The sequence below is a fragment of the Olea europaea genome, chromosome 1 (assembly GCF_002742605.1).
Source record: "Olea europaea var. sylvestris chromosome 1, O_europaea_v1, whole genome shotgun sequence".
Taxonomy (NCBI): Eukaryota; Viridiplantae; Streptophyta; class Magnoliopsida; order Lamiales; family Oleaceae; genus Olea; species Olea europaea.
In genome coordinates, this window is record NC_036237.1 from 14,810,499 (window position 1) to 14,834,747 (window position 24,249).

General features: G+C 31.7%; 2 protein-coding genes across 2 annotated transcripts; both read right to left on the minus strand.

The window, feature by feature from the left end:
- Nucleotides 1-1,502: 1,502 nt before the first annotated feature.
- Nucleotides 1,503-4,427, minus strand: LOC111395247 (uncharacterized protein At1g66480-like). Its single transcript, XM_023021235.1, has 2 exons — nt 3,635-4,427; nt 1,503-1,916 (listed from the first exon to the last, which is right to left on the minus strand). The coding sequence occupies exons 1-2, from the start codon at nt 4,277-4,279 to the stop codon at nt 1,860-1,862; spliced, it is 702 nt and encodes a 233-aa protein (XP_022877003.1). The 5' UTR covers nt 4,280-4,427; the 3' UTR covers nt 1,503-1,859.
- Nucleotides 4,428-8,274: 3,847 nt separating this feature from the next.
- Nucleotides 8,275-11,469, minus strand: LOC111395253 (U-box domain-containing protein 11-like). Its single transcript, XM_023021238.1, has 4 exons — nt 11,127-11,469; nt 10,237-10,353; nt 9,722-10,165; nt 8,275-9,600 (listed from the first exon to the last, which is right to left on the minus strand). The coding sequence occupies exons 1-4, from the start codon at nt 11,448-11,450 to the stop codon at nt 8,539-8,541; spliced, it is 1,947 nt and encodes a 648-aa protein (XP_022877006.1). The 5' UTR covers nt 11,451-11,469; the 3' UTR covers nt 8,275-8,538.
- Nucleotides 11,470-24,249: the final 12,780 nt, after the last annotated feature.

A 24,249-nucleotide genomic window follows, 5' to 3' on the forward strand; every position in this document is an offset into this window, starting at 1 on the left:
TGTACCACGTGATATTTTCATTTACATGTATTGCCCTGACACATTGTTAGATGTTAATTTGGAACGATGATTGTGAAATGGTGATTAATTGAAAAATGGTATTTTAATTTATCGATTTTTATTTGATCAAAATTATTCACGTCATTAAGCATCGTGATTGAGAACCTAAAGGGTCACACACAAAAGGAAAACTAGAAGAATAAAATTTACCAATTAATTAATTGACAAGTGTAGGATAATTGATTAATTGGATTGCTTATTAATAGGCTCGAATGAATTAATACATTGACCAGATTTAATTAATTGGATTAATTAAATATTGGTCTGGATTAAGTCGTGAGACGGGCTAAGCCCATTTGGGCTTATATAAATAAACTGCTAGGGTTTGAAAACAGTAGGAAAAAATTTCATATTCTTGCTAACACAAAAAATGTAAAATCCATGGTTCTCTCAATTTTATTCCCTGTGTGAATTTCATTGGTGGCTGGACAATTGGACAACTATGGATTAAAGATTGTAATTGTTGTAATTAAAGTAAAGCAAAGGAGTTTATGGAATTTAACAAAGGTATAATTTATATCACAGTTTCCTTGGTAGGAATTGAAATATTGTTTAAATTTCGATGTGCATGATTAAGTAAATTCTTAACAAAAATAACTAGATCTATCTATGAGATGCCCAGGCCTATCATATATAGCTTCTTAGTGACGACCATTGGCCAATGTTGAGCCTTGGGTTTATTCAAGAATCAAACAATGAAATTTTAATGAACTTAGGATCCATTTGATTGCAAGAATGAAATTTGGACCGAAAAGAAAATGAATTCTAGGAAATTAAATTGCCTAGAACTTGTTTTACTTGAAATTTTCAATTAAATGTGTTTGACTAGTATAATTTTTCACTTAAAAAATGTTAAAATTTTGGATCTTTTGATATTTGTTTCACTTTGTTTTCCATGAAATTTGTCAATTAAAGAAATATAATTTGTTTTCATTGAGGAAAAAAAAATGGAAATCCATTTCCTATCAAACCCATGGGAATTGTAATTCCACCAAACCAAGGAAAATTGTCACGTGGCAGGGGGGATGAATTGCCAAGAAAAAGGTGCAATCAAGTAACCAAAAATGTGAAAAATGGAAAATTCCATGAATCAAACATGCCCTTAAAGAAAGTGGAGTGAGAAGTAAACTTTTGAACCTGTGAAGTTAATTGATGTCATTTTCCTTATAAAGCACTCTTCTTCTTCTTTATTTTTATTTTATGCTTTTTTTAATTTCTGGTTTATATGCATTTTCACAAGGATCAATCAAGATTTAAAATTGCATATCGCCGGCAACGAAGCTAATAGAAACTAGGCAACTTTCATATCCCAATAAAACTTCAACTCCTTTGAAAGGGACTAAATCTATTATATCAAGGCCATGTTGATTTCTCAAGTTTCTTCATTGCATTAATTTTGAAACAACCATAGTCATTGAACTTGGATACGAATACTTGATAAATGCTTGCTATTTTCTCCTCTTGAACGTCGAATATTTTATAAACCAACTCGATCCCATTTCTTGAATAAGATTGACAGCATGATCTCAAGGATCGGTTGAAGCAAATAGAATTACACATTAAAAAAAATAAAAATAAAAAAAATCTAAGAAACCTACTATTCTCATAATTAAACTAAGCTTAACTCTCAGCTTCTTAATAGCCCTTCCTTGCATCAGCAGAATTCTATATCAAAAGCATTTTCTGATAACTTCAATGTACCTAGAATTTTGAAAGCCGATATACTTTATCTTGAAGTCACTACAAGAAATTTCACTTTATACATAAAATAGACTTTTCAAAGTGAATTTTCCGGGTGGTTAGGCAACAGCTAGTTGGATCTCTCCTTCTCTGACAGGCAAGAATCCTACGTGCTTCTGCAAGTACACAAGCAAAAATATATAAATAAACTAATAAAATGAAAATTTCTGAATAGTCCAATTGAAAGGTATTAATTATTGAAAAACATAAACTAATTACTCCTTTGCTTTTTTAAATTTCTAATTCTTGTCTTGTACCATAAAGAAAAGGGAAATAAAAAAAATTTAAAAGACGGCTGGTCTATAGAATTCCTTGTTTTTCTAGCAATCTTGTTTTCTTAGTAGATAAAGGCTTTTCAAAAACAAGAAAAGTAGAAAAAGAGAGATTCAGACTTTTTGTCTTTAATCATATAGAATCAGATTTTTGATAGACTTTACTAAAAGTTATGAAATGTTTGATTGAAAAATTGTTGGACGTATGAAATATGTGATTAAAATTAATTATTGACTTTAACTTAAATTAAAATTTGAATTTTAACTGATATCAAACAAGGACTTAGTATTGTCCAATATCAAAAGAGTTTTCGATGCATATAGATATTAGTTTTAATGTACATACCATCTGTACTGTTGTGTGGAGTCGCAAGCAACTAATTGAGTGATCTTATTGTTTCTATATTGAAGTATATGATTTGGTTGCACTAAAATAAAGTTCAGTTACCTACTTGCAACCATACGAATAAATTTCAGTGGCTTCGTAATTACTAACTATTAAGTGATTTCACAATATGTACAAGAAAAATGTTTGTTAATTTGGGTGTAACACAAACATCCATGTCTGATTCCAATTTTGTGAAATTCGTTTTTTCTTTTCTAAATTCGTTTTCAATCACACATTATATAAAATTCATGATTTTTATAACTTCTTAACTACATATTTAATCAAAATTTACTAAAAAATTAACCAAATCAAATATGGGCTTAATTGTCTAAGAGAAAAAAGATTCTTTAAAAATATGTTTACCAAACCAAGAAAGGTGACGCAGAATTGTACAAATTAACACAGAAAATTAAGATACCGAATATAATTATTGTTCATCACAGTAGATCGGTAACCAAATTAACAACTAAATTATTTTATATTAAATGTTAAATATTTTCAAGAATTGTCCGAATCCAAATGATTCGATAGGAGTGGCTTAGACAATCGTTAATGTGAACTAGTTGAATTAAAATATGAATTTAAGTGTAAAATTGTCTGAATTTTGCAAAAAGATGAATCTAAAATGGTCTAAGGCATTTGAGTTCCTTGGCCGACTTGAGATTTTTGTCCTCATTTGATTAAATCTCACTCAAATTCTGACACTTCGTTACATCAAATTGGTATAGACAATAGCAAAATGTCACACGGAATGAAAGTAGCAGTACATTTGATATGACATCTTGTTATTCGCTACTTGAATTGATTTAGCGACGTGTCAAACTTTAAATTAAAAAAATTGAAATGGAGACAACGAATCTCGATTCATGTTTTTTAACCTTTTCAATTCAAGGGAGGGCCGAGCTCCACGTACAGGAGCTCGGTTCACAAGGAGTGTACAGACCCCTCACTGTAGGGGGCCGGACCCCACAACAAATTTAGGGGAAAAAAAAAAAAGAGGGACCCACCCCCACCTTCTCTCACATCTGGCAGGGGCCAGTGAACCAGGCCCCTGCACCTCAAGCTTTTTTCATTGAATGGGTGGCTCTGTATTTTAATAAACCAACTCACGAAAAACCTGTCTGAGCCTATGAGCATGGCATGAAAAAAGGATCATGTCCTATGAAAAACATACCTCGCGAGATTTGAGACCATTTTTTACGATTCCATCATCATTCTTCCATTGCACATGTTGCTTCAATAATGGATTCTTTTGGACCTTTTTAGGTTCCGCTGTACCGCTGCCGGCGTCGGCCCCGGCGCCATCCACTTTGTTGACCATGTAAAGATTGACTATCTTCTCGGCAATCTCAGCGCCGTTTCTGCTGTCCATCATCAACTTCTCTACTTGGGCCTTGGGAAGTCTCATCTTAAGCCTCATTGCACCATTTTCTTCCGAACTTCTAACCGACTCCTCAAACGCAATGCTAGATGGTTTCATGATCGAGAGATCCGAAACCGATCTTTTCGCCAACATTAGGCTTTCGAGCCGGTCCTTGGCACTCATATGAATGCCGGATCTAACTCTCCTCGCACCCTTTTCTTGTGGGAATTCTGGCAACTCTACTAGAAAATACAGCCTCTTCGGCTTCAGCTCTTGTTGCGGCTCCAGTGGCTTTGCTCGAATACCGAAATGCTTTACAGCTTCGGACTCTAACAGAACGTAACCCGGATAGTCCTTCGTTATCTCACCAACATTCACTGGTGTCTTGAATTTTATAATTTCGCCGTTGATTTTCATTACCTTTGCTCTCTTTTTTCCTCCCAAACTGTTGCCCATTTTGTTACAAGAGAATCAACAATGTGAAATCTTTAGGCCCTTATTAATGGAGGATTGAAGGCAAAGACAAATCTTTTATATGTGGATATTAGTTGTTTGTTGGGGATTATGGGTCAAAGAAAAGAACACTAATGTTGAATATTTGCAGCTCCTTTGAAAAACTATGAAACTTGTGACTATTTCACTATTAATCTAAAATAACTAAATTTGTTCCTTTGCGTAGTAATAATTTTATCCGTTGGTGAGGTTTAAAATCAGATTTTTAATAGATTTTAATAAAATTGATTAGACGTATTGTTGAAAAATTGTTAATATCATAAAATATGTGATTAAAATTAATTGTTAAGTTTAACTGAAATTATATCAAACAAGAGCTTATGATGTTTGGATGTATGCATGCTAAAACAGTGTAAAACCTCGATAGGTTTGATTAATTATATCTCAAAAATTGCCCCTCATGGGGTGGTCGAATTGATGGAGTAAGTGAACGCGTAAGCCTTTGGTCACGAGTTCGATTCCCCTTACCAACACTTTTCTCGATCGAGCTTATCGCACCAGGCTTGCCTAGTGCTATTTACCTGGCTAGTGTGATTTGCAGGCTATTGCTTCAGTCCGAAAATTTATCTAGTACGCACCCTAAGGATAGCGGCTCTAAGTTCCCTCGTCATCAAAAATAAAAAAATAATATTACATCTCAAAAATTTGAGACATTGTCCTTTTTTTAAAGTAGCAAGCTAAATATTTTGATATAGGAAAAAGCTTTTCAAAAACTGTAACAAAAAATTAAATAAATCATTCAATATATGGGAGGCATCTTTTTAGGTTAAAACTAGATTATGGTGCTTGTATGCAATGCTAACAACCATCCTAGCAAATTAATTAAAGTAAAGTAGGGTCCAATATAATTTAAAGGAATAATTGCAACAAAAGTTTCAAACCGTTAAAATATTAAACATTTTATTCGTTGCAATCGTCACCCTAACGTTTCCAAACGTTACAAGTAAGACCATTTTGGATGGTTTCCATACAATTTTTCGTCACTTGATGACCATCTTCTATCAAAATAGATGAGAGTAAAATGGTATCTTTATATTTTATTTAATAAAATAATTAAAATATAAAAAAATCAAATTTGAGATTCTATTTTTAGGGCAATTTTTTGGCATTGTTTGATTTTTGATCGGTGGTGATATTAAATTTTTTTCTGGGCAATTTCATCATCGTATTTTCTAGGGAATTTCTTTTCTCAGATTGTATCAAATTTGGTGATGATACTAAATCAATTTTTTCCAATATTTTTACTCGGTAAGGAATTTGGAGTGTGTTTTGTGGCAATGGTAGGTGATAGTTTGTGGTGAGGTGTGTGGGCAGGGGATCGACCTGACCAGTGGCAATGACAGTGTGATGCCTGTGGCGACAATGGGTGAGATGGAAGGGTCTGCTGGTGATAGGTGGTATGGATTCAGATTTTGTCTGGATTTTGGTTGGGTTGGGGTGGGTGGATGATGGGAGAAGAAGGTGAAATTTGATTTTTATTTTATTTTAATTATTTTATGAAATAAAATATAAAGTTATCATTTTACCCTAATCTATTTTGAGATCATTTTACCCTCGCCTATTTTGTTAGAAAGTGGTCAACTGATGGCATCTTGAATGAAAATCATTCAAAAGGGTCTCACCTTCAACGTTGAAAAGGTTAGGGGTGACTGATGTAACAAATCAAAGATTTAGGAAATGTCTACTATTGTTTCAAAGGTTAAGGACTTTTGCTACAATTATTTCTAATTTAAACTTTACCTTAGAAAGCCCGTGACCTTTGGTAGACATCAAAGATGAATCCTTCCAATTTGGCATTTTGCTTAATTATTCAACGATGATGACTTACGTTAATCACGGTATGAATCCAAGAAATGTGCAAGAAATGCCAAATCCATGTGGGTTTGTCATAATTTAAAATAGTTGTATAAAATTAAAGTGGGAACCCTTTTGCGTTGAAAATATGCATTGCTACCTAACTCATAATGGCTTTGTAGGGTAAATTTTATTTGTATTTAACTTTCAATTAAAATCTTGATTGGGCTAATGAAATTTAATTTGTCTCAGTGTTACTGAACTTCATTCTAGTTTCAGATTTATAACCATGTCGTGTTTCATCACTCGTTAACCTTCAAAATGATGAAATTTGGTTAGTTGACAATCATATTATAAATGATTTTCTACTTAATTTTTACGTTGTACGTTAGAAGCTAAAATTCTAAAATGAAGATTATATCTATGTCTTTACGTTAAAAGGTAAAATTCGACTTTTTAATTTTACTTCATACTTTTATGATGTGGAGTATCAATAACTTGGCATGCCATGCAGCAATTGCTTATAGGTGTCAATTAATCAATTTTCTTAAATTTGGGAGACAATATTGCCCTTGTTTGGCTCCCATTTTCGAAAAATGAAAATGGATGGAATAGTATTTTTTTTAAAATGAGTGGTTGAAAATGAAGGCAATTTTTTTTTATTTACGTCTAATATTATTTTATGGAAAATTATGTGGTTAAAAATAGAAGAGAGAAAAATAAAATGTAACGTAATGAAATTTAATGGGGGCCAAATGGGGCTTAACAGAAACAAATTTTCAAAATTAAATTGAAATCCAATGACCAAACATAAACTGAATTAAAATTTGATAATTCGATCGAGATAAATTAAATTTGTTAGTCCAATTGAAATTTCTGTGACCACAAAAATTTAGTTTTTATGTACAAGTAATATTTCCTTTTTAAAATTTTCTTCCTTGAAGTAACGTTCTATATGACATTATAACTCGCCTTAATTGTATATGCAAAAGTAAAGTGACAGAAAGATTTTTATCTTGGAAATGTTTGACCATGACTTACAGTTACAGGTCCATGTTGATGTACGGCACACCAATTCCTAACATATTTTAAGTACTCAAAAAATGCATGTAAAGTTTGGCAAATAATAGTTCATAATACAAGAACTAAAGAATAGCTACACATCTATTATTAAAAAAAAGGTTGAACCTCAATCTTGAGGTTCTCACCGTCCCACCCTTAGATCATCCTGAGGGAAGTAAATCACGAGATGTGCCTCAATAGATCATGGAACAAGAGCTTGCTCGTACACTAGTGCCCACAAAAAGTTCAATTTTATATGTTAGGAATCGAACCCTCATACTGTGACTGCCAGCAAAACTGAGACTATCACACTCCTATCCTTTGCACCACTGGGTTATGCCCCAAAGGGCCCTACACGTCTATTATCATGTTCCAGGGAGGAGGAGATGGCATGATTAGACTAGGCGATTTAGGTTTTTTACGTGAAATTTTCTTTGGTTTTTTTTATCTTTGTGATTTTATTATTATTATTATTATTATTTTTTGACGTATTAGTTTAGTATTAAAATAAAATAAAAAATTGTGTCCCCCCGGCTCCACCCATGATCATGTTCAATATCTTCAGCTTGGCCTAAAGTGCACATACCATTGCAAGTATGAATTTTTCTGTTACTGTTTTATGCCAAAATAGATGTGTACATTCTGGTATTAAATGAATTGAGTGCAACATAAATCCATGAACCATTAAATAGTGTAAATTATTAGTGCACTTGATTGGAATATATCATAATCTGGCGCTTCTAGACAAAAAAAAATTCCAACATGCTTCCAATAATGTCGTCATAGATGCTTTTTGGTAGGGAAGCGAATAACATCGAATCATGATAGATGTATATTGTTTAAAAAATGAATTTAAAACAAGGATAATGTTAGAATGTAACATGAATAAATTCAGTCCGTTTTTTAAAATTTTAATTTAATAGAGATAAATTTAAAGTGTGACAGATATATGAAAATGGTGGATGAAAATAGATACTTCCTTTTCCATTTTTATTTTGTATTTGTAAATTTAAATCATATTTTCTAAAAAAAAAAATAATGATAATACTTAAAAATAAAAAATGGAAAAACAGGGCAGGGGATTGAAGGCAACAAGCTCGACCCATCCCATTGTCATCCCTATTACTTGATATGAATTACAAAACAAATCGAACAAACTCTTTTGCCACACTTTGGAGAAAGCAAATAAAATATAATGACGCCTATGAAAATGTTCTTATAGAGATTTACACAACCACATAGGGTGTTTATTTTTTCACACCCTAAAAAATATAGTGTAAAATTAAATGTCAGATAACAAACAAATAAATAAACGAGTTCTCCAGGCTACGAACTTGTACAGGCTATCATGCTTTGCGAAGCTGCTCTAACAATGAAGTAGCCTTCCTCTTCGCCCTCTCCGTCCCATTTTTAGCAAGCTCTGAAAGAGGTAGTAATGCACCAAGCCTACTCAAACAAGCAACATTTTCAGTATCTCTTTTGCACAAAGAAAGTAAAATAGCAGCCGCATTCTCCTTGTCGCGAGGCAGACCCGTTCTCAAAAGATCTATCAATACTGGTATCGTGCTAGCTTTCATGAGGGCAGATTTTGCTTCATGATGGCTTGCAAGAACTGAAAGAATGGTTAGGGCTTCATCGACCATGCAAGTATTTGAATCCGTCAGCATTTTTAAAAGGGCAGTGATAATGCCAGCCCTTATAGCCCTTCCCTTGTTCCCCTGATAAATACACAAATTGAACAATGCTGTTGCAGCATCTTTCTTCCCTCCTGAGCTTCCGTTCTGTAGCAAGTCTACGAGAGCTGGAATCGCCCCTGATGCGCCTATTATTATTTTATTTTCATCTGCAAGGGACAAGCTAAAGAGAGTTGCTGCAGCATTTTCTCTTGCTTCCATGCATCCACTTCTGAGAACCTGAACAATGGATGGGATGGCATTGGCAAGCATTATGAGTACCTTGTTATTATCATAAATAGAAAGGTTAAGAACACACGTGACTGCATTGTCTTGGATTTGACCATCCTCGGACGTCAAGAGTTTAACCAGAATGGGAATAGCTCCAGCTTCCGCAAGCAAGATTCTATTATCCGTACTTCTTTTGGATAGAGACCGGATCTCAGAAACTGCAGACCTCTGTTCCTCAATATAACTACTTGAAAGCTTATGAACAAGTGCTTCAATGACTGCTATGTTCTCACTAACATCTTCAAATGATCCGTCGCTTCTTCTAATCCTTCCACTCACTAAAGCTGTTGGCTGTTCCAAGTTGTGTGTCGTACACCACTGAGCTATTAGACTTCTTAAAACATAATTGGGAGTAAGGACTAGATTTTGGAGCTTTTGTTGAGTTTTTGGACATGCTGTGTTGCCACAATCTATCCATCTCTGTATATAAGATCTGTCGTATGTCTGCAAGAGTACATATAAAACACAAGCGTAATGTTGTGAATTATTTGCTAAACAATTCTGATTTTATTCCAACATAATGAGAACAAAGAAAGACTAAGGAAATTGAGAATGTGAACCAGACCTGCCCAGTGGCCACGATAACTGGATCCCTCATTATTTCAAGAGATATAGGGCAAAGAAAATCGACAGGAATAACTGGAGAATCAGGCTTCTTTTTCTCCTCATGACTTTTTCTAGTAGAATCGTACTTCTCGATATGAAATTCTTTTGGAACAGAAACCTCAGTTGACATGGAGGTCTTCCCTTCGGATTCTGTAAGGATCTCAGCTGATACATGACATTCTGACTCATTAACTCGTAGGATATCTCCCAGTTTTCTTCTAACTTTATGATCAATTTTACCATTATTTTCTAGATGTAGACTTCTGACTGCCCTGTTGACGTTCTGAAGGGGATCAAACTCTTTTTCCAGCAGCTGGGACAATGCCCTAGATAGTACGTTTGAATCCAAAGGACCACCATATTTTTCAGCGGCTCGCCTCAGCTGGGCTCTGACTAATTCAACCTGGCGAAAAAGGTCAACATTAGACGTGAATCTGATGCAGGCAACAAAACAAGGATGTTCCAAAAACCAACCTGTTCCTGTACTTCCTCTGATATGTCAAAATGATCATAAGGTAGGTCAGCTAGCACCTTCTCCAATTTCCATGTCACGCATTGAAATTGGAATGAGATTTTCTTTACAGCCCCATCCTTGAATCAAGGAATAGACAACGTTGAGAGATATAGGCCAAGACTATATTTCATGTTTTCAGTGTAGCCATAGAAGAACTCGCAGCATAATTATCATTCCAGAAATTGCCACAATCAGTATTTCAAATACAATTTCATAAAAGTTTAATATTATGCTTTAAAGAAAATGTTGGGTAATTGCTGTTGTTGTTTAGTTCGATCGAAACGGTAACAAGAAACAATTTTTTGGTGTGAAAGACCAGTTTCTTATAGTTCACTTCATCATGTACACTTCAACATGATTCTTGACCCCATAACCTCATAAATATTTCACTCTAATAAACAAAATAGGAAGATCTCACATCAATTCTGAATTAAAAAAATAATAATAATAATAACAACAATAATAGTTAATTACCTAATTTATTATGTCTCCTACCAAGATTCAACAAAATGGCTAAATGCATATTCATTCGAACACTAAATCACATAACTACTCTGCAAAATTCAGATCAAATCAGACCGTTTTTCCAATTTCGTATTGCTAAAAATTCAAGAACCACAGTCAAAAGGTCAAACCGACATCTGTAAAAGTCAATACCCATCCCAAAACTTAACAAGTCCAAGAACCAATCGAACCAACAAAAATAACAAGATCCCACATCGTTTCAACAATTTAATCAAAAAATGCAGAACACCCACTTGCTGATTCAATTCATACAGTCACGAAAACTCAAATTCATGTAACAAAAATAGATAAAGAAACAATAATCCATATAAATATATATACTTACGGAGGAAATCTTGGAATTGTCGAAGTTGTTGGCTGCAAAAAGAAGCTTTTTTGCAGCCTGGATGAGATCAGAAATGCAAGAATTGAAAGAAGAAGAGGATCCCATTTCGCCATTGTTATGACTATTCTTGGAGTCTCTAATTTCTTCAAGTAAATGGGTCAAGAGTGAGATTTTGCGAGCCAGGTCCATACAGTGTTTCTTGAAGGAACCAGAAAATCCGGCACCCGATATTCGTACGACGTCATTTACTAGCCGGAGTGCTGTTAACGTGGCGATGTCGGCGAATCCCATGAATTCCCCGCCGGCCATTTTGGGGTGGAGCATTAGGCTTGTCTATGATATTTAAATAACTTTATATCGTGAACAACGTTTTTTAGGCGGTCTGAGTTATTTTGGTAAAAATAAAAAATAAAAAATAAATAAAGTTTTGCAATAGTCACATTTTAAGAATATATAGTTAAAAATTTTGAATTAATGTAAAAATCGTTTTATTAAAAATATGTTTGAAGAAAAATAAATTTTCAGAAAATATGACTCAAATAATAGTATATTTTGGAGAATGTACGATTAAAAAGTATAAAAAAAATTGAATTTATATGTAGAATATTTTATTATGTGAATATGTAGTTGAAAATGAGTATGAAAAATAAATTAAAGTAAAGTAGAGTAAATTAAAAGCCACAAAATAGGGTTTAATTAACTTCAATATTAGAGGGACATAATATTATTATTATTATTGAAAATGATGTTAATAATAACGATATTTTGGTAAAAAAACATGGAAACAATGAAACGATGACAGCACGTCTGGCCTTGCTAAAATAGCAAAAAAATAAAAATAAAAAAAATAAAAAATAATAATAATAAATTAGATACTTAGTTGAGAGTAGCTTATATTTGGGATAATTACTCAAAAAAACTAAAAAATAAACATTTTAATATGATGGGCCATAATGTAACGTACTCTATTGGCGTAATCCTCCAAATGACATGTTAATTATAGTATTCCATGTGTCATCTTGATATTTGTTAATAGGAGTTTATATAGCTCCTATATTACAACTTTTAAAAATTTAAATTTTTTGGTACAAAATCACTTTCCACCACATAATGTGTGTCAAACAGGGCCATAGTCCCGTATTTAGGAAACGATAAATTTCAACTTGTAAACATGTTCAATGAAATTTTTGGTAAAGTCGTGATTCGCCTGTATAAGAGAAGTGGTGGACAGAAGGAAAGGCGAGATTTAGGCCAGAATCATGATTAGCGGGTAAAGGAGAAAGAGAAAAAAAGTAAGGATCACTCTCCACCACATAATGGGTGTCAAACAAGGCCATAGTCACGTATTTAGGAAACGATAAATTTCAACTTGTAAACGTGTTTGATGAAATTGGGTAAAGCTGTGATTAGCCTGTATAAGAGAAGTGGTGGACAGAAGGAAAGGAGGGATTTATGGCGGAATCATGATTAGCGGGTAGGGGAGAAAGAGAAAAAAGTAAGGAAAAGTTGGAGGGAGAGAAGAAAAACAAAAGATTACAGCTGGAACAAGAATATTGTGAACGGAAATGAATTCGTTTTATTAGGTAACTAAAAATAGGCTGGCTGAATTAGTTGTAAATGATATTAATTAATTATTCAAGTGGCAATGTCACAAAGACTTTGGTTTCTTCTGTTTGGTCCTGTTTGATTACATTATATTTTTTATGGAATTTGAAATTCGAATTCTAATTTTCACTTTTGGCCTGTTTAATTAACAAAATTTTCTAGGGAATTGATTTTCCATAATTTTCTAGGTACAAGTCAGTAAAGCATGAAATTCCCCCTTTTTTTTTTTTGACATAAGTGGACACCACAATTATTGTCCATGTCTTGTTGCAATACGTGTTTCCACTTCAATTATAGGTGTGAAAATATAAGGCCAGCATGCGATTGCTGCAGTCAGCATCAAAGCATATATACAACTGCACTAGCTGCAGCTTAAATTGAAATTTTGTTGGGCCCTCGAATGGGCTCCAATATGGCCCACTACAGTTGATAAGGGTCATGTTTGAAAGGGTCAGATTGGTTTGGGGGTGAACAATATTCGATTTAAACAATTTTTGAAAAATGTAAACTAAACTATTCTAGAAGGTTTGAAAAATTTTCAAACTAAATAAAACTATTTATTTAACAAATAAAATCATTTTTGCAGTTTAATTTGATTTTAATCTTCGCGAAATAGGGACATAACAATATTTCAACACTTTCAAAATCCGAAATTGATAAGATAAAGAGTTGGATAATTGACTCAATTTTTCCTTTTAATGTTTGGTTTGATTGAAAAAGAAAGGAGGGACGAAATCTGTAGTCTTTTCACTAGAGAACAAAGGTAACGAGATAAAGCGAAAAAAATGCAATTGCCAATTGCAATTGGAGGCAGAATCATGTTATCCCCATACTAACCTTTGCCGGTTTTACTGTCCTTTAATTCAGTACATTCCACTTTGTACCATCATTTCATTTAGGTTTTTATTTATGCTAAATTAGTGGTGGCAATCAAGTCGTGTAGCTCGTCGACTCGACTCAAAATAATTTAAATCTATGAACGATTCGGACTTGTTTTGGGACCAGTTTGAGCACGCTCGACTTTTCAAATTGGCTAGCCAGCTCGTGAGTAAGCCAAAACGGTGACAGTTTGGTCACTTTCAAAGTTTGTGAACTGGCACTATTAAATGAGACCCCAAAATTTTTTCTAATGTTTTTCCACCCAATGAATATCTCACCTCTAAACTATTCTTTTCTCACAATGAATTCAATAATCTCTTTTCTACTCTTTCAATTAGAGGTGAATGCGATTCGATTTGAACGATTTGTGTCATCTTTTCAAGAACCCTGCTCTCTGTCCCGGGTTGGGGATAAGGGCGCCATGTGGTGCCCGTCTTCCTCCCTGTCCCCAACCCGGGACAGGGAGAATTATTCTATTTTCAATTCAAACCATTTCATACGATTTAAAATTTTTCCAACCTAAACCAAACCAAATTATTTTATTTTTCGAATCAAATCAAACCAAACTCGCGATTTACCTATCGACATTATAGCAATATTTTTCAAACAAATTAACATATAAGTTTAAACGAAAACTAAAAATGATAAATGTTAAATTACATTTATATTTCCGATGAAACCCGCGAATAAATTATTTTAAAAATTGGTTGCTAAAAGATGTTAATAAAACGAATACACCCTTTGTCCTTTTCATTTACCTTTTCTTATTTGCTTTTCATATTGTCACATAGCAGTTGGTAAAGACAGAGCCATATTCTGATGTTATAATTTGGTTAAAATGTCTTTTCATCTTGCTAGTGGATGAAAAATAGGGACCGCGCAAAATATATTTAGATATACAAAGATTGATAGAGTCCAAACTTATTGAGAATTGACGAAATTTATTCTCTAACAACTTTAAAAAAATAGAAAGTAGTAGTACTAATTAAGAAACTTTAACATTTTCACACAGTCAATAGACTCCATCCTTCATTCTTTTCAAAGTACAAACAAGTTTATTAATCCTTTAGAAATATAAACAGTCATTTTTTTTATCCAAATGATATCTCATAAGTGTATAATAAGTTCCAAAATAACAAACAAAAGAAAGAACAAAGGAAAAAAAAAACGGCTTGAATGAGCCGAGAGAAAAGATAGTGTTAACCTATGGTTGATTATAACTAACAATGGAATTTAAAGTGATTATAGCTTTTAAAGCATCAAATGGAAAATTGATCGATGATTGTCAAAGGATCAAAACCTATTATCACAATGGGACTCATGAAGGAGGTTAAGAGCAAGGTTACAACAAAGTTACAAATTCAACTCAACTCAACAATGGTGCGGTTGTTTTGGCAATGGAAGAGACAAAAGTACTCTCCAGTCTCCACAGTTGCCTTTGCTAAAGGCGATAGTGTCCTTGATTTTTGGCCCATCACCCTATGTATAACAAGAGGAGGGTCTGCTGAATCAAGAAAGGGGTGAGAAATATTTTGTTGAGTTGAAGGGACAACTCCATCTGTGAAAAGGGTTGTGGTGGTGGATTAAGATTTTGGAGAGTGACTCGACTTCCGATGAGGATTCGATTTGTAGGAGTGTGGGCTTTGTAATGGTGATTGGGGAATTGGGTTCCTTGATCTTGAGTTTCCATCTATTCGAAGTCCGAGACTGTGGAAAAGTGTTATAATTGGGAAGAAGTCACAGATGGGTTTTGGGTATCGAAAAATGGGAACGGAGTAGGTTGCACAGGTGGAGGTGGCGGTGGTCTGATGGATTTTTGGTTTGAGTTGGGGGTGGGGGTAGGGTTGAGGGGTGAGAGGAGGAAGACGGCTATTGGGGTGTTATTTTTTATTTTTCATTTTTTTCCTAATTTAATTTTCAACTTATTTTAATGTAATAAATGGAAAGTTACTGTCCAAAAGGGCCTCCGCTGCAACGTTTCTAAAAGTTTGGAATGACGGTTGCAACAAATTAAAGATTTAGGAAAAGTTTGCTAATATTTTAAAGATTTGAGGCATCTGTTTCAATTTTCCCTAATTTTAACTATGCTTACTTGAAAATTAAGTAGTCGGTCTCAAATCTGGATAAAATAATGGTTTTCGAAAAAAGAAAATAAAAGAATTTTAAATCTCAATTTAAGTTATTATTTATACATTCTACTTCTATAAACTTTATATATTTCATATTTTATATTCATAGTTTCATACAACTCAATTTCACGGAAAATGAAGAATCAATTTTCTCAAATTCCAAATAACGACAATGAAGTGTGCTGTCAAACACATTGAGCCCAAGGGATTTTATTTATTTTTTAATTAAAAAAATTAACTGGGCACACCAATGTCGACTCATCGATTTGCGGTTGGACCTTTGTTGCTGATTTTTGCCGATTTTTAGTTTAAATGGTTTTAAGTCATAACTGAATTGGTTTACTAGTTGGTTCGTGGGTTTTTTGTTGGACCGATCAGTTCGATTTGATTTGGACAATATTGATTTAAATAGAACAAAAATAAAAGTTTAATGATTATTTTGAAAAAAAAATAATAATAATGAAACTGAATGAAGAGTGTGAATAATAGAATTTTAAGCCCTTCAAATCACCATATGAAACATTAGTAATTGTTAGTGACAAGTGAATTCTTCAGAAGATGTTTTAGTAATCCATTAATTTTCTAGTGTGCATTGATAATCAATACTTGCACGAATTGATAATTAAAATTCGTTCAATCGGATATCTAAAAAATGATTTGAAATCATAATGTTGTTTATTCCATATGAATATCGAGCAATGAATTTGATCAACTAATCATTGATTTTTATATAATATCAATTTGAATCGAAAGAATTGAAAATTTTCCAAATCTATAATTCTATTAAAAAGAATCCACTAATAGACCTTATTCCTAACTTTTAAACAAAAACAAGAAACTAGAGATGACAATAGGCTTGAAAAAAGCTCGAGCTGGCCCGGTTTGAGGCTTGGGCTGAGCCCCATTTTGGGGAGCCGGCTGGAGCTCGTGCCAGCCCGTATATATATATGATGGTTAAGGCAGCTGTTGAGATAGCATTTTTGCTACATATTTTATCAATTTTTATTAAAATCTACTAAAAGTTAATTTTTATGTAAACCTAACAATAATGGCTTAAGCTCATAAACTCAGTTTTATTTAAAAAAAATTGTCCAATTTTTACACGGTGTATCGGATGTGGTGGAGGATTATCAATTAAAATGTATGTGGGACTGACTGCATAGGCTGTCAAAAATTCCTAGGATATGGTGAGGCTACCACTTCAAATGTGCGATTAGATACCAAAGTTTCTGGAGCGGAAAGGGTTCACATTGAGGCGTCAGCATATAAAGTCCAATGTTTGATTCTATTTTTCAAAAATTTATTTTTACCCAATTTAATTTTTAATCACATATTGTTCTAAAAAATAATTTTACATATATATTTAAACATTGTCATAATTTTTAATCATGCATTCTCTAAAAAAATTATTATTGCAAAATATATTCTCTAAAAAAATGAGGTACAAACAAACCCAAAAGCACGTTAGGTAAGTTTTTATATTTTTATAAATAGAATGAGTGATAAATAGGTGAATAATACTCATTGTATGATTTTATAATTTTTTTTCATTGTTATTTTGGGATTATGGGAAAATGGTTCCTAGCAATTGTATTTCGAGCATTTTTGGTCTCTAAACCTTTAAATTTCGATAGAGAAGTCTTGGGGGGCATACGCCTTGATGTATCAAAACGGTCCATTTGAAAAGATCTGTTAGTTTTCATTTCATTTAATTTTATTGTACTGATAAATTTGGAAGCTAAAAGAGAAAAAAAATGATAATTTGCTCTCATCTTCTCCACAACCCTGCCTCATTGCCACCCTACTTCAATTTGCACCAGTTGGGTCACTATAGTTTTTTTCTCGATTTATGCAATTTTGTTCGATAGGAAAACTTGTTTTGTACATTAGACTTGTGAACCGAAAGTAAACCAAATCATAGTTTTTTCAATTCTCACTTCTCGTAGGTGATTTTTATTGCCATGTAGGATGACCTGTAGTATTTAGTGCTTGTTTGGTATTACTTTTAAGTATTCACAATTGTAAATCTTACGAAATATGAGAACAATACGTGAATAAAACTTGTGAATTTTACAAAATATATAGATGAAGTGGAGTTTGACCGGCTTCTAAACAGTTGTAGGCTTTTCCAAACATTCACTCAATGATCAGCCTAGCATTATATGATTAAACAAGATTCAAAGAAGTGGCCTAAATTGGGAGGAATTTAAAGTTTAGTGATTCAATGATACAAAAATTAATGTTACTGTTCCAGTTGACACGAAATAATTTATAGTGACTCTATTATAAATTAAGCCCTTGTTTGGTTTCCATTATTTTCTCATTAAAATGAAAAATATGATCGTTATCCATCACATCAAACTACCAAATTTGAAATACAATGACAGCCAATAAAAAATTAACCCAGAAAGAATCATTGCTCGTAGTTAGTGCTGATCCTTTATAATCCAGTTAGTACCCGTCGGAATTAATTTTCTAATATTCTACAGATGTCACAACGCGTAAAATGATTGAAAATTTGAAATGTTGTAAAGTATAATCCAATTTGAGGTGGGCTCAACAACTACCAAGAGTATCTTGCGCCAAAGATTGTGGTGAATTTTATTTTTAGAAATTTACAAAAATTCCATTGAAACTTATTATTTGTTGAAAATTATGAAATAAATATTGACGACTATTTAGTTTTATCAAGATACTTAAATAATTCATATCTACTTTAGAAGATTCTATATTATTTAGATTTTAACTCTCGTTTCGAATTAAACCATATAAATATGAGTTTGTTGTTATAATAAAATTATACATTTGAGTTTAGATTCCCTCTATTTTTCTCTTATTCATTTAAATTATATCACGTTATCAGCAAGAAGGACCTTATCAAAAATAGAAAGAAAATTCAAGATCGACAGTACAAAAATTTGTAGAAATGGATAGCCGCGTAAAACGTTAAATATCTCATTGTTTCATGATCCAATTATCGTGAAATTTGGGTAGAATGTTCACAACTCATTGTTCTTCACATTCGACAATTAAGATAAAAATCCGACAGTTCATTTGCGAAAAATATCTACGTGAACGGTAGAGAGTTTTTAAAGTAATTCAAAATTTTTCAAATTTATGTTTTTAAAGAATATGAGTTTGTCGACTATTGAAGGTTCTCTAAAACTTTTAAATCCAAGTAAGTCTATTATTTAAAAGTCTTTTTATTTTATTATATATCATATTTGTGAAGTTTTAGATCCGTCATATGATTTAAGTAAAGTTCCTGAAGAAGCATATGATTGTATTATTTTAGAAGAATATTGTGTTGCTATTAAAAAGCTAGCGTTTATATTGTGTTAATATTCTAACAAAATATTGCTTGCTAATGGAGGACATAACTTCAAAGGTATCATATTCAACAAAAACATTATGTCATTGCTCCTTAATAACATAACTTTATAAGTTTCAATTCTCGAATAATATTAATTATTATGTTGAGCTTTGAAATAGTACAAACTTCAAAGAAAATCAAATGATTTACAATCATAGTTAACTATATTTATGCCCCCAAAAAAGCATAATTAAATATGATATTTAATTATATCATGTTAATAATTTAGATAAAGTAAGGTGTTGATGTTTTGGGGGGGGGGGGGGGGGGGGGAAGACACAATTCAAGCATATAAATATTCTAGACAAATATGCAACATTGTTCCTAAAGTAAAATCCATTCATTCATGTACAACATGCTAAAGAATGTCACGTTTAATCTAGTGAAAAAGAACTTGTTTATGAATATTACTGTCAATAAAATATGAGACGATGCAAAATTTATTCAAGGGTCCAGAAAAAGTGAAAATTGTCTAATGTGGAGGGACACAGTGTACTATTGTTAGTAAGTTGTTCCCTAATAATTATAAAAGAAACTTTTAACGTTTTTAAAGTCAGACTGCTAATTAGTATAATAGAATCACGTTCAATATTAAACTAAATGATTTTATTATTTGGCATGATCAATCTGATCATCTCGGATAAATAATGATGAGAAAAATTTTTGCGAATTCGAATGACCATTCAACAAAGAATCAAAAGATTTTTCAATCCAATGAATTTCAATAAAGATAATGTTTGTTATCTTTATTGAAAATCGGTCATTATTCGTCATCAACTAAAATATGGACTAGATTTTCTATATTCTTGAAACTTAATTTGGTGATAAAAGGTAGCCTTCTATCCTCTATGTTGATTATCTAAATATAATTTATATTTATAGATTTACTAGATGGTTGCATGGTGTTTCAACCTAAAGTTTGCGATATTTCTTCAATTTTTTAATTATGAACATAACTTTCAGATTATAAAATCTAGACGGTGTGTCTTGTTAATGTTAGTGGGGCCTAAATATCAACATTTTAATATGAGGTAGTTGAGATGGCGATAAATGATTTAAAATTATTGTTTACTAAATGCCTTAAATTAAGTTTTAAGCCATTACTATCAAGAACAAAGTGTTTCCTATTTTTGTCTAGAGAATTCTATATTTCATGTAACAAAACTTATAGCATTATGCCGATATCAAGTTGTCCCGTTTTATTTAGTTTGTAGTCGGAGTTTAATATTTCCATTTAAGTGCAATATATGTACAATCACTCCTAACATTGACATTAATAAAGCTGGGAGTACATTTTAATTTGAACCATTTTAAAATTATCTTAAATCCTAATGGTAATATTTTACAATGCTGTTTACTAATTGTTAATTTGATTGAACAGTTTTCTTAGTACTAGAAAGAGGAACTAAGGTGTTGAAAATAATATGTATAATTCATCATTATATTATCTAGATCCTCACAAAAGACATTTCAGTTTGGAAGTTAGAAAGATAATTGATTTAGATGTATTTGCTAACCAAAAAGGTTAATAATATCTCATATACTAGCTTTAAATGCTCCAACTCAAATTGATGTATTGGAAGGATAATTCATTAACATTATATTTGATCAATCTATGGTAACTTGAAGCATGATTATATTCGATTCTAAGAAAAATATCTAAAAGAAGAAAATAAAGCAAATAAGAAAGATGATCCCAATTAGGATGCATATACTCTTGTAGAGTACATAGACATAACTAATTATAAAACTTCAGAAAAAGATTCAAATACTTGAAATATGGAAAGTGGAGATCTCTCAGTAATTTATGTTATTATGGAAAAGAAATACAATAAAAAAAATGTTATCGGCGATACTTTTGTATACAATTTACCGCTTTATATTATGAATAATAAGGATATTGAAATAAATTCGTTAAATCATGTTGATCAAAATAATAATTGACCAAATAAAAGGATGCAATCCTATCAAAATTTAACTTACAAGAGAAACTTGAATTTTTTTTTAACCTACAATAGGTGTATATTTATGTGAAAAATAAATAAGAAAAATGAAGTCGTAACATTTAATGCATGACTCTCAACATAACAAATTTTGGAAAGATCGTAATTGATGCAATCATGAGTCCGTATTTTGTTATCCAAACGATGAGTGAAATTTGAAATGTAATTATAGTCAACTCATCTGATATGAATATTAATTTTATTCCTGAAAGATTTAATATGCTTGAACCATATGATTCAAGTAATATATCATGAGTAAAGTAAAAATACGTTGTACTCTTTCTTCGTTGGTTCTTTCTTTCTTGATTGGTTAACCCTACCATATTCAAGCCTTTTTCTTTATCATCGTACAAGCTTAATTTAAATGATACCTAGGTCCAATCCAAGATTTCACATAAACAAACCTTAAGATCTTAGCCGGTTATCGAATAAAATCTGATTTTTTTTACTCTAATGATTAAAAGGCATCTCAAATAATTATAAATAATTCTAAACTTTATACGATAAAATTATTATTTACCTACCACAACACATAATATATATATATATATATAGCATTTATCTTGTTCATTAATTACCCCAAGTGATGGGGTACCTAACCACGAACCCGATTCCAAACATAAATGATAAACCAATTCAACTCATAAAATTCTGAAAATTTTCAGAAACACTCGTATGATTTCATATTAAAGCATATTAAATTTTCATAACCTAATTAATTTGTTCGATTGTACTACATGTACATAATTGGTTCATATACAAATTATATAGCGAGATATGATTGAGTTAGGGCTTTTCAACCAAATTAAAAAAAAAAAATCACCATCTTCTTTTTGACACCTCATTCATATGTAAATCATTATCAGGGCAGACCCAATCTTTTTTTACTGTGGGTTAAAAATTAAGGACTCTCAAGTGGAGCTCAGGTGCTCCAAAGATAGTATGCTTCAGTCATTAGTGCTCGAGCCTACCTTGCATGACACCCCAAGTTTCAAGGGCGGATGCAGACATTTTACATTAAAGGGTCACAATCAAATTTGTAAAAAAAGCGATGAAATTTTTTTTTTATTACTTTATATAGGTTATAAACTGTTATACTACTTTTGCATCTTGATTATTTTTACATCTAAAATTTTTATATATATAAAAAAAAAATCGATCATTTTTAGGATTTTTTTTATTATTGTTACTTTTTCCTCTCAATCAATTAATTTTTTTAAAAAAATAATCTAATAAATTTCCTAATAAATTTTTTGACATCATTTGAAAAAAAAAATTGATCAAGAGGAAAATGTAACAATAATAAAAACAAATCCTAAAAGTGATTGATTTTTTTTATATATAAATTTTTTTCAGATATAAAAATAATCAAGATGAAAAAGTAGTATAACAATTTATAACTCCTATGAAGTAATGAAAATTTTATTAAGAATTTTTACATCGAAATAAAAAAAAAAATTTGACGTCATACCACGTACAAAATTTTCTAATAAAATGCTGTAAATTATATTGATAAATTTGTCGTGAAAAAATAATAAATATTAATAAAATAATTGATTTTTTTTCCCAAAAAAGACAAGTTATACGTTTCTTTTTAGCATACACGTTTGACGTACGTTTAACTATTTTCGATATTCATTTAGATCATTCGATATGTTTATAATATAGTTCTCAAAATGAGCTTTGAGAGGATATAGAAGATTTATGGATATGGCTAGCGTATAATCGTTGAAAATTTTTTAAAGTTAGCTTGTTATTGAAATTTTTGAAATATTAGTTTGAAACGACCTATTTTGACGTATCGTAACATTTGTTATGATCGACCATTTCGCACAACATTAACTACATGAAATATTAGGCCGTGAGTGCTTCAAAATGATATTAAAAATGTAATATTTTAACTTCGTTTGGTTTTCCCTAATGAGCCCGAAAACTACGGAAAAGGAAAAAAAAAATAAAAAATCACCTTGAAAAAACTGGAGGGTCAAGTGACCCTAGGGGACCCCCCTTGGGTCCGCCCCTTCCAAGTTTCTATTATGTCAAACAATAGCATGACATATACATGATTTTTCTGAAGAACTAAAGATGAATAAACACAGAAAAATATAACTCGATCAATAAATCAAAACGGGAAAGTTTGGAAAAGAAAAAAGAAAAAAGATTTACTTGATAATTTCCAATACATGAACAACAATGAACATTTTTGCCAATGGAACAAGTTAGTTGGGTTTTTCTAGTGTCAGAAGAATATTATCATCAATGATAAACCCAAACGTGTGATATCCAATGAATGCAGCAAGAAAATAATAAATTACAACAACAATATATGCAAATATTCAAGGGTGGAGCCATAAATATTGTTCTGTACAGATGAAATTTAATCAAGGTTGGAGTTTTGGAGGGCTTGAAACGTACATTAAATTTGGGCCATTAAATTATAGTATGCAATATGCATTAATATTTTTCTTAACTATTCGATAAACTCAATTAGCAAATAAAAAAAAATGAAATATTCAATCTCAACTATAGTTTGACCATGAATTTAATGATGGTAAAAATATAAAATAATATTTGGACAATACTAAAATGATAGTTTATAAGATCAAATTGTTGAACAAAATTTGAATTTATACAATTTTGTTACCGACCACTTAATTGATTAAATAATATAATAATCTCATTTAGTGGACTCTACAGTAGGTTTTCACAATTTGCTCATGCTCTGACTTCTCTCTATGCACTCTTTCTCTCACACTTGCGCTTGCAAGGCTGCACCCTTACTTTCTCTTTCTCTATCACATAGTCATGCATACAATACATACAACCAATATATATATATATAGTGATAGAAAACAATGCAATTACTACTAAAAAAAATTGAGGGATCATTTGACCCCACGACTCATGTGGGTCCCTCCCTGACCACTGTGTAATTGTTTATGTACAATTGCCATTATTTTAATTCGTTTAGGCCTCCATATTAACTCCCAAAGTGCACTAAAATATAATTCGGAAAAGCACTGCCTTCTTTCACTTAACACATATATTTGAGCCTACAATTGACAAATTAATGAGGAAATACCTATAGATAGCCTATATACAAGAGCAATTTATAAGATTAGACCTGAAAAAAT

Excerpts from the sequence above, each read along its gene's own strand:
- LOC111395253 (XM_023021238.1), bottom strand. The coding sequence starts at position 11,450 with ATGCTCCACCCCAAAATGGCCGGCGGGGAATTCATGGGATTCGCCGAC. Across the intron at positions 10,354-11,126 it reads ACAATTCCAAGATTTCCTCC|GATGGGGCTGTAAAGAAAAT; the intron begins GTAAGTATATAT and ends CCTTGATTCAAG. Across the intron at positions 9,601-9,721 it reads TTATCGTGGCCACTGGGCAG|ACATACGACAGATCTTATAT; the intron begins GTCTGGTTCACA and ends GTACTCTTGCAG.
- LOC111395247 (XM_023021235.1), bottom strand. The coding sequence starts at position 4,279 with ATGGGCAACAGTTTGGGAGGAAAAAAGAGAGCAAAGGTAATGAAAATC. Across the intron at positions 1,917-3,634 it reads ATGGTCTCAAATCTCGCGAG|AAGCACGTAGGATTCTTGCC; the intron begins GTATGTTTTTCA and ends GTGTACTTGCAG.